General features: G+C 55.7%; 2 protein-coding genes across 2 annotated transcripts; one reads left to right on the top strand and one right to left on the bottom strand.

Annotated features, from left to right (window-relative positions):
• The first annotated feature begins 1,679 nt into the window (after window positions 1–1,679).
• On the top strand, window positions 1,680–3,706 carry NDUFA4L2 (NDUFA4 mitochondrial complex associated like 2). Its single transcript, XM_054579984.1, has 4 exons — window positions 1,680–1,748; window positions 2,121–2,209; window positions 3,057–3,117; window positions 3,259–3,706. Exons 1-4 carry the CDS (start codon window positions 1,692–1,694, stop codon window positions 3,313–3,315), a joined length of 264 nt encoding a protein of 87 aa, XP_054435959.1. The 5' UTR covers window positions 1,680–1,691; the 3' UTR covers window positions 3,316–3,706.
• A 486-nt stretch (window positions 3,707–4,192) lies between these two features.
• SHMT2 (serine hydroxymethyltransferase 2) lies at window positions 4,193–9,198 on the bottom strand. Its single transcript, XM_054579979.1, has 12 exons — window positions 9,068–9,198; window positions 7,876–8,073; window positions 7,302–7,381; window positions 6,938–7,138; window positions 6,546–6,627; window positions 6,261–6,383; window positions 5,995–6,134; window positions 5,493–5,658; window positions 5,218–5,317; window positions 4,972–5,127; window positions 4,783–4,890; window positions 4,193–4,668 (listed from the first exon to the last, which is right to left on the bottom strand). The coding sequence occupies exons 1-12, from the start codon at window positions 9,098–9,100 to the stop codon at window positions 4,541–4,543; spliced, it is 1,515 nt and encodes a 504-aa protein (XP_054435954.1). The 5' UTR covers window positions 9,101–9,198; the 3' UTR covers window positions 4,193–4,540.
• Between the last annotated feature and the right edge of the window lie 1,191 nt (window positions 9,199–10,389).

The raw sequence follows: 10,389 nt of genomic DNA, 5'->3' as shown, positions 1-10,389 counted from the left end.
CATTATCCGCCGGAGGGAGGCGGAGAACCTGGGACCCCGCAGCCTAATTACAGCCGCTATTGTCAGCACAGGGGATGGGGCACATATCAGCGCCGGGTAAAGGAAGGAAACCCCCACTTAGGGCCCCATCCCTCCCTGTACCTCGCGTGTCCCAGCGGTGGGTGCAGGTGGGTGCACAGCTCGCTCCTGCCCTAGCCGCCACAGGGCTCTGGAGGGGAGAAGTGGGGAGCTCCGTAGGATCCAGCTGCCTAGGGAGGTGCAGGGAGAGATAGTGGGGAGGTTAGCATGGGAGTGGGAGAGGTGACTAGGGTGGACTTCTGAGTCCCTGGGAACCCAGTTCCCCAAAGAATTGTCAGTGAGCCTTCTCACCCTGACAGCATTGCATACACCTGATTTAGCTGCAGAAAGGGTGGCAATCAATTGTTTACCCCGCACCTCTGTTTCTGTGTGTATTGTTTACTTTCCTCCTTCAACATCTTGTCCATCTTTCCTTAACTGTTTTCCTCACTCCATTCTTCTCTCCATCACAGCCAGAGGCAGAGTGGCCTTCTTGGGTGGCTCCACCTTCATCCCAACCCAGGATAGGCGGGGCAAGCAAGTTTCTCAAGCCTCCCTTAGACAACTGACTCTGTACGGAGCCGGGTTTAAGATACCCCTGGGTCCCCTTGGCCTCCAAACACTATTCCAGATCAAACACAACACAGTTTGGGTAACCACCAGGACTAGAAGGCTGGGGCAACTTTAGTTCTGATGGACTTCCTGTCCCCCTCCTCCTTCCACTACCACTGTGGTGGGGACAGAACCAGGGCCTCCAGGACCTGCTAGCTCCTGGATGCTCTGGAACAACTATTTTTTACCTTTACATGTCCATCATGGCACACATAACTAATTACTAAAATTCTGCACCAAAAATATCTATTGTTTGCTGATTGGACCAAAAAAAAAATAAGTACAATTTTGATTCATTTACACCAGATGGCTATTACTGGGTTAGCTGTTTTCATTTTTTTAACTTGACAGTCTGAGGGAAAAGAGCTCAATGCCTCTAACCAGCCAGGTATCGCGTGTTTTAAAAATTCTTGCAGCAGAAGTAGTGGGAGGAAAAGCCCAAAAGAATAAAAGGAAAAAACAAACAACAAAAAATTTCTTGTTTGCCACCAGTGTGCCACGACACGCTGTTTGAAAATCGCTGCTTTGGGGTGTCAGGGAAGCATTGTAGATGCCCTTGCTCTTCCCTGGCCCCTGCTGGTGCTACCTGTGAACATTCACATCTGCACTTTTCTGGAGGTCTGTCTGCCAGCCTGTTTCATAGCGAGTCCCTCCCTCCACTTCTAGATCCCCTGTCAGTCAATCTGGGTCAAAGCCTGTGAGGCCTCTCCATCGGACCAGCCCAAAGCCGCACGTATGCTGCTGCCCCATGGGCCAGAATTCGGGCGTTTGGATGAAGGAGTGGAGGAGCAGAAATCCCTCAGGTCCCCAACAATTCCTCCAGCTCCAAGCCTGGAACTAAGGGAGGAAAAGAAATGGGTAGGGGTGGGGTGAGATGGTGCCGCGGGCTGGGCTGGGCTGGGCTGGGCTGGGCTGAGCTGGGCTGAGCTGGGCTGAGCTGACCCCTCCCCAGCCGGGGGCGGGACCCCAGGAGGAGCTAGGGAGCCGAGCTGCTGGAAAGGACCAGACACTGGAGAGGCGATATGGCGGGAACCAGTCTCGGGACCCGTTTCTACCGGCAGATCAAGAGACATCCCGCTGTGAGTTGGATCCCCAGACCCACTGATTCTAACTCTTAACTTTTTCGCTGATCAAGCAGCCCCCAAGTCTCTCAGTCCCCTCCTTTTGCCTAGTTTCCCCAGTGCTGCTCACCTTTTTCTAGGGTGCCCTCAACTACCCCTGCAAAGTGCACCCGTGTCCCTTGAATCCCCCCTTGGACAGGCTGGCTGTGGGGTGAGGGAGACTAAGGCAGGAGCTGTGGTGTATGAGGTTCCAGGTCCCCTCACCCAGAAGGGAGGGAGCACCAGTCCCCAGGAGGGAGCGAGGGCCACTGGGCAGAAACACTTGTAAAGGGCAACTGGGAACTGTGGGGAGGGGGCTGACTCTGAAAGTCTCCTCCATCTTCCCTGCAGCTCATCCCGATGATTGGCTTCATTGGCCTGGGCATGGGCAGCGCTGCTCTCTACTTGCTGCGCCTGGCCCTACGCAGCCCGGACGTATGGTAAACGCTGGGCTTGGGATGGTGGCATATGTCCCGGATGGGGCAAGAAGAGGCAGGAACGAGTAGGCCTCCCAGGAAGGGTGGCAATGGGTGCTAGGTGGGGGCCCCCCTGCGAAGCACCTGCCCTTGCCCCGCCCGCATCACCAGGCTGGAACATCCTCCCGACCTGGGAGAGCCCACCTCGCCTTCGGCCCACCCAGCCTCACTCTCCTCTGTGGCTGCAGGCTAGGTCCACTTCGGGCTGCCGACCAAGCCTGGCTCCCCCACCCGGTTGCCAAGGCGACGCCACTCTGCCGGAGGCCAGCGGCCTTTGGGTACCTCAATATCCACACTGGAATGCTGGGGGTGTAGCCAGCTGAGCATCTGGAGGCACCTTTGGGGCCAGCGTGACCATGAGGCTCCACCGCCAGGCCAGAGGCAGCGGAGTGAGGGGGAGGGTCCTTCTGTCAGGGGCACGCCCTGCGTTGTCAGAATTTGAGGTCCATCACAGAAATCCCAGCCCCTGGGGATCTTTGCCTGATTCCCACTCCTCTGCTCTGCCTCACTGATCTAGGGTGGCCAAGTGCAGGCTGGAGCCCCTGGGCTGGATAGTCAATTCTTCATCTGTCCTCACTCTGCAAACAGTGACAGCCTTCTTGTTTTGTCAGCAGCTGCTAATATGCCCCCTCCCTGTCAGTCTCTGGGAAAAGGACCCTCCCCAGAGTACGAGAGTTGGGAGCTGGAGCGGGGGCGGGGGCCGGGGTGGACGACAGGCTGGGGTAGAGGCAGAGACCCTGGGTGTTACCTTAGGCTTTAGAGCCCTAGCTCCCAGAGAGGAAAACCTAACCCTCCCCCTCCCTCTTCACAGCTGGGACAGAAAGAACAACCCAGAGCCCTGGAACCGCCTGAGCCCCAATGACCAATACAAGGTAACTCTGACCAATACAAAGTACCTATCAGTGGCTCTAGGGTTGCACCTCCATCCTCTCAACTCTTGATCCCCGGGGTGGCCCCTCAGCACCCGAAGAGAGGCCTGGGGCACCTAGTGCAACCCCCTCCCTCTTCCATAGTTCCTTGCAGTTTCCACGGACTATAAGAAGCTGAAGAAGGACCGGCCAGACTTCTGAGCCTGGCTGGGGCACCTCGATGTACATGCAGGCACTTCAGCCAGCCTCATTTCTTCCACCTTCTGCCCTTTCCCTGCCCCCCTGCCCCACCTCTCCCCACCCCCCGCCCCCAGGGGGCCACTCTCGCCACCCTATCCAGCTCCAGAGTACCAAAGCCTGGTTCCCACGAGGAGGGGAGGCAGCTCCGCCCCCACCCTCTTCCCTTGCTCCCTGCAGCGGAAGCACCTCTGACCCTCAGCTTGAGTCCCACGTAGGCGGGAGGGGGAATTAAAGAGATGGGGCAGCAGCTGGATGGACCCAAAAGGATCAAGCTGGCCCCTCTGCTGGGCAACAGGGAACTTGCAGGGTGTGGCACAGGCTACGTGTTGCACGTGGCAGTGGTGAGCTGAGAACAAGCAGGGGCCTCTAGGAGTGCCAAGCTACGTGGCCGGCCCCACGTTAGCCCAGATTCTGGGCTCCATCCCAGGGAGGCGCTGCTCTAGCTTGATTGGGCTCATTGCCTGTGGCCCAGCCTGCTCTGGATGAGGCACCTCTATGCCCAGGGAGGAGCAGTGCGCCCCTTCCCTGTGCCTCCAGAGCCAACCAGCACCCCCTCCAGCCTCACACCTGGGCCTCCCCCTGCCATCCCACCCCTCCTTGCTTCTCTCTGTCCCCTGGGATCAAACAGAAGCAGCCGTGGGCAAAATACAATTTCATTTAACAAATTGAATTTGCTGCGCCTGCTAATCACGTCTGGTGTCGGCTCTGATCAGAGACAGAGGAGGCTGCAGCCTCCGGGGCCCTCGTGGTAGTGGTGGGAGGGAAGGGAGGGACACATGGAGGGAGACAAATCACCACTTGGCCCAGGGGACCCCTCCCACAGTAATAGAAGCTTGGGTCAGGTTAGCATTTTATTAGATTAAAAACAGAAAGGAGGGTGCCTCCCCAACCCTTCCTCTGGCTCACAAGGGTAACTCCCCCACCTCCAAGAAAGAGCAGGGAGTCTATAACACTGAGATAATAGGAAACGTTAGGGCAGGAAGCCCCCAACCTCCTTCTTCTAAGTCTTCTTACAAAAAGAAATTTCAGCTACAAATTCTGGGAAGGGAACTATACCTGGCCCTTCCCCTAAGTAAGAGGTTGTCCTTCCTCCAGCAAAAAACTGGAAGATAGGCGACCCCTCCACTGGTCCAGGTTGAGGGAAGGAAAGTAATTTCAGTCTATGAGCCTCATTTCCTTGGTGCCTTCAGTGTTCATCAAAACCAGGCATGGGGAAGGCCCTGGCAAACTGTTCCACCCGTTGCCTGAGGTCAGCCAGCCGATGTCTTGTTTCTGGATCATTGAGCAGGAAGGATTTGAAATCCTGCAGCTTGGCTAGAGAGGGGCGAGGAAGAGTGGTCAGAGCTCAAGGGAAGGCAGTGAGGTCACTGGGGGCAGGGCAGGTAGGGAGTAAGCTGCGCTGGCTCAGCGGGCGCCTGGCCTACTCACCGGTCTTGCTCTTCACCTCCAAACCGATGTTGACTGCTTCATCTATAAATTCCACAACTCTCCGGAAGTCATCCTCACGAAACTGTCGAGAGGTCAAGGCCGGGGCCCCTGAGAGAGAAGCAGAAGAGGATGAGAATGGCTCAAGCCCAACTGACAGCCACCCTCCCCTCCTGGAACCTAGGGTCTTACCAAGCCGAAGACCCCCCGGGGTGACGGCACTTCGATCTCCAGGACAGGTGTTCTTGTTGGCTGTGATGGATACAAGCTCCAGCACCCGCTCGGCTCGAGCCCCATCCAGGCCCTTGGGCCGTAGGTCCACCAGCACTAGGTGGTTGTCAGTGCCACCTAAGGGGGTTGGGGGAGACAGGAAGCAGATGGTGATTCCTAGGCCTCTGCCTGAGGCTACAGAGACTCTCACCCAATCCCTTAGCTCACCAGACACCAGCGAGTAGCCTCGATCGAGCAGGGCATCGGCCATGGCACGTGCATTCTTCAGAACCTGCAGGGAGTACTCCCGGAACATGGGGGTGTTGGCCTGGAGAGGAGACAGCAGCGCCTGGGACCCCGAGTCCTGCCCCTTCCACTCTCCCACCTCCAGCATAGTAGTGACCCCAGCCTCGGCCCCTCCCCTTCCAGCAGTTCCACCTTCAGGTAGCGAGAGACGGGATCTGCGCAACCGGACGCCCCCTCCCCAACAGTGGCTCCCCAACCTGCTTTAGGGCCACGGCCACTGCAGCAATGGCATGGTTGTGGGGCCCCCCCTGCAGGGACGGGAACACGGCAAAGTTGATTCGGTCTTCAAACATATAAGGGATCTCCCGGCCAGTCTTGGGGTCCACAGACCGCACCCCCTTCCGGTAAAAGATGAGTCCTGACCTGTATGGGAGAGGGTGGTCAGAGTCTAAGCTGAAGAGAAAGGACAGGGAATGGGAAGAGCAGAGGAAGCGGCTGGTCTGAGCCCCTGAGGCCTCTCAAGAGCGCACCTCATTGTGCTGGGTGCGCTTGACTCCAGTGGTCTAGGGGAACAGACCTTCCCTCCCACCCCCCGACCCCTTGTTAGGGAATTGCCACCATGGACAAGAAAAGGAGAATTCTCAGAATGGGCAGAACTCTTCAGGTAGAATGAGTTCCTCTCACATCCAGTCCCACAATGCCATGGAAATAAGGCATGAAGGCAGGGAAAGGCAAGGCCCGATCTCAGGGGAGCCTGACCTGGCCCCTCGAAGGGTCTTGTGAGTGGTAGTGGTGACAACATCCGCATGCTTGAAAGGTGAGGGGATCACCTTGCTTGCCACCAGGCCACTGATGTGGGCCATGTCTGCCAGCAGGTATGCCTTGACCTCATCACACACCTGGGCAGGTACAGAAACAGGCCTCAGCCTGGGTAGGGCCCAGACAGGCCAGCCCAAAGCCGCCCCTCCTCCAAAACCTCCCCGCCACCGCTTGGGGAGTGGCAGGTCCTCCAGCCCCCCGCGAACCTCTCTCATGCGGGCATAGTCAATGAGCCGTGCGTAGGCGCTGGTGCCCGCTATGATGAGCCTCGGTCGGAAAAGTCGAGCAGTGACTGCCAGCTGGTCATAATCAATCAGGCCGGTTTGGGGCTGGAACGAGATAAAAAACTGAAGCCCTGAGAAGGGAGCAGGGCAACCCGCCCTCCGCCTCGACCCTGAGGGCTGTCCAGAGCTCCAGGCCCTCACTTTTCTCAGGAGAGGATTCCCAGGCCCTGAGCAGCTCCCTCCCCACACACTAGAGCGCTCACTTACATTCAGTTTGTAGGGCATAGACTCAAAGAAGATGGATGTGGCCGAGATCCGCTTGACATCAGACATATAGCCATGGGTAAGACTGGGAGGGGAGGAGAGGAAGTAAGAAGGCTTCTAAGTAGAGTAACACCCAGACTTAACCACTCCTTTCCTGGCCTGCTTCAGAGGCCTCCTTCTCTGGAAATCTGCTCCTAGCACGCACCGCCCTCATTGCCCTGTCCACTCTGTGCTGAGCACTGCTACTGGGGCCTTATCTTCTCCCTGCACTATAACTTGAAGGACAGGGAGAGGCTTGCTCCATTCACATCGCACATATTAGGTGTTCAATAAATAACTCCTCTCTTATGCCCGTACTGCCCACTAAGCCCATCAATCACCCCATCCATACTCACTGGCCCCCATCGGGCAGGTCCAGCCCCATGATTCGGTCGTGAGGCTGTAGAAGGGCTGTGTAGGCAGCCAGATTAGCCGGGGATCCCGAATAAGGCTGGACATTGACTCCCCACTGTGCAGGATCCAGGTCAAAGGCCTCCAAGGCCCGGCGCTGACACAGCAGCTCGATTTCATCCACTACCTCTGCTCCCCCATAATACCTGCATAGGAGGGGGCATATCAGGGCACAGAGAAAGGTTTCCACCATGTCCCTTGGCCAACAGCAAAGGACCAGGAAGGCTACTCCTCTAAATGCACTGGGAGAGTGCAGGCAGGTGTCCCCCACTGGGAGCACCATCCCTGAGGCTGCCCTCCAGCCCTCACCTCTTGCCAGGATAACCCTCCGAGTACTTGTTGTTCAGACAGGACCCCAGGGCCTCCAGCGCAGCTCGGCTGCAGAAGTTCTGGGGTGAGGGGTGGGGGCAATGTCAGAAGGTACTGAGCCCCTTTCCCTGGACTCCCTCAGCCCACCCTGCCAGAGTCCCGGGCTGCAAGGAGCTAAGCTCTACAAAAAGCTCTGTTCATTCAGGGTTCCTTGCCAGGCTTGGGGCATGGCCAGAGGCAGCATCCTAAGAAACCCAGGCACAATGATAAGTGTCCCCAGCAAGGCCTCCTTCCACTCATACCTGTGCTTCCAGGTTCCTCTTTTCTCTTGGGAAGGGGGAAAGACCAGACTTGACTGCTGAGGCCCTGAAAGGCTCTGGAAACTTGCTAATGCCCCCATCCCATAACCCACACTGGCTCTGCCTTTGCTTCAGAGGACAGTAAGAGAGGCAGATGAGGCCCAGCAGGAAGGCCCTGAGTCTGAAAAGGAGATCTGTAGAAACAGCAGTAAGATGACCTGTCACTTCCTGCACCCATGGTGGCCCAAGCCTTGGCCCCTCTCCCCAAGCCCCACCTCCGAGGCAATGAGTTCCAGGCCACGACACTGCCTGTCCTTCTCCCTTTGCAGCAGCTCCCACATCTCGGGGTCACTGTCTGAAAGGCTTTCCTGGCCTGTCCAGCCCCTGGTTGCTTCCCCATTCTGGGTCTGGGCTGCCTCACTGTGCTGGCACCGTATGGCCATCCTCACCAGCTGACCACATCTCTGCAGAGGCTAGGGAAAGAAAAGCCAGAGTCAAATAAAAGCATCTAGATAGATAGTCTCCCAATAACCATCAGACATGTTTAGCAGGCCCTCTAGCTCCAAACCTAACAGCCAGCTGTCCAGCCTGCCTGTTCCAGTTTTCACCACCCCCACCTCCAAAAGCCAGTTCTAGAGCCAAGGTTGAGATCAATGTCCAGGGGGTGATTCTGATTCAGTCCATTCACCTCACCTCAGAATCTTCCTCCACCTTGACCCATGAACCACTCTGCAAAGTTACTGGGCAAAGTTTCAAGTTTGTCTTCTAGGAGCCAGAGGTTTCAGAACCTCCCCTTCCCGCTCCCTGCCACCCTCCCCCAAACAAAGCGTCTTCCCTATGTAGGGCTTCCATAAACTGATATCCCAGTGGCGTGGGGGGGGGGGCAAAATTGCAAAGGATTAAGACAACAGTCTTAGAGGTGGCTTTCAGAACAACGGAGGTAGCAAGGTAGATCCTTAGCCATCTCAAGGGAAGAGGGGTGGGGGGTCTGATGGCAGTGAAGCCAAAAACCACATCCAGTCCTCTGCCCTACTCCACCTCCTTCCAGCCCACAGAGCCGCGGGACCCCTGATGCAAGCAGTGGGGCTCGGTTGCATCATCTGCACGGCTCAGAGCTTGGAGGAAAGACTCAGCTTGCCTGTCCAGGCTGGAAACCCCACTGTTCGCGAGCACAGCATCCACGGGGCATCTGTTATAGTTCTCCCCCACTGCCATGTGAAATGAAGGGTCACATGGCCTGGGGGCTCCTAATTACCGGAATGGGGAGTGGCCCCAATTATACCAAGCACAACCGGGGGTCTCGGGGGCACACCCAGAGGTATCGGTGACTACACTAGTTGCGAGTCGGCTTCTGGAGGACCCAGACCATGTGCACGGAAAAGCCAGGAGTACCCCATAGTTTGAGAATGGATTCTACGGCAGAAGGGCAGCATTCTTTCTACCCAGGTTACGGAGCCCCATTCTTACCCGAGTCGCCCAGAGCAAAGAGAAGGGCAGCATCGCAAACCCAAGTCTCAGGAGGTCGAGCCACCAACTCTGGCTTAAGGAAGCAAGAGGTCGGAAAAAGACTGTTCCAAGAGCGCATGCGCGGGAAGAGCGAGCCGGAGAAGCCACATGATTTGAGAGTAGGGACCTAAGCATGCGTGAGGCGACCCCTCTACGGTCTTCTGGGAATTGTAGTTTTTTCCACCTTTCTTCCGCTTCATTTCCTGTCTGTAGCCCCAGGGTCAGAGGCTGTAGCCTGAAAGGAAAGAGATCTACTACTGCCCCATCATCTCACTGTATCGAAGAGCTTCAGGGTTTGTTTGGGGTTTCTCTGTCGTCCAGACAACCACCATTTATTGGATGCCTACTGAATACTTAGCATTATTATTAGGCTTCCTGGAAAATACAAAGATTCTTATACAAGCTAGAGAGCCATGGTGCCCTGGAAGGTACCAGGTTTGGAAAGGTGAGAGATATAAGTTCAAGTTCCAGCTCTGGGACTAACTAGCAAATTCGCCTACCTGGGCCTCAATTTCCTCGCTTGTAAATCAATGATAAATTAATATGTGGCAGGGCCCTGGCTGGTGTGCCTCAGTGGATTGAGTGCCGGTCTGCAAACCAAAGTGTTGTAGGTTTGATTCCCGGTCAGGGCACATGTCTGGGTTTCCAGCCACGTTCCTGGTTGGGGACATGCTAGAGGCAACCGCTGATGTTTCTCTCATACAACATGTTTCTCTCCCTCTCTCCCTCCCTTCCCCTCTCTAAAAATAAATAAATAAAATCTTTTAAAAAATAACGTGGTGGGGATTAAATGAGATTTTGTATGTAAACATCTCTGGAATGGATTGTCCTCCCTGCCTCCTCCTTGGCCATCTCCTCCTCCTGGGAAGTCCCAGAGCTGAATGAGATGCCTTTCTTGTTGTTGTACTTCTTGAATTTTGTTCACCTCTTGCTGCCCTAGCAGTCAGTGAGCTCTCTTTACTTCTCGGGGGCTCTGAGTATTTGGACCTGGAAGGGATCTTCCTTTTAGCCTGACTTTCTCTGGCCTCATCCTTTGAGGGAGGAACTCATTGACCCTTTCAGGAGGTTCCCAAACCTGGGCATCAGAATTAGCTGGGAAATATGATAATAAATATATGAGTGTGCAGCCGCTCCTTAGAGGTTCTAGTTCAATGGATCTTAAAGAGTAGTGGGCATATGCCCACTCATGCTGACACAACAAAACCTCTTCTCGTGATTCTAATATGCAGTGATTTTGAGAACCATTGCCTCACATAACAATATTACACATTCATTAATTCATT

This window comes from Pteronotus mesoamericanus, unplaced genomic scaffold, assembly GCF_021234165.1.
Source record: "Pteronotus mesoamericanus isolate MK-2021 breed Mesoamerican mustached bat unplaced genomic scaffold, CSHL_Meso_final contig_56, whole genome shotgun sequence".
In the NCBI taxonomy this organism is placed as follows: domain Eukaryota; kingdom Metazoa; phylum Chordata; class Mammalia; order Chiroptera; family Mormoopidae; genus Pteronotus; species Pteronotus mesoamericanus.
The sequence above is the reverse complement of the archived record's forward strand: the minus strand, read 5'-3'. Positions and strand labels throughout refer to the sequence as shown.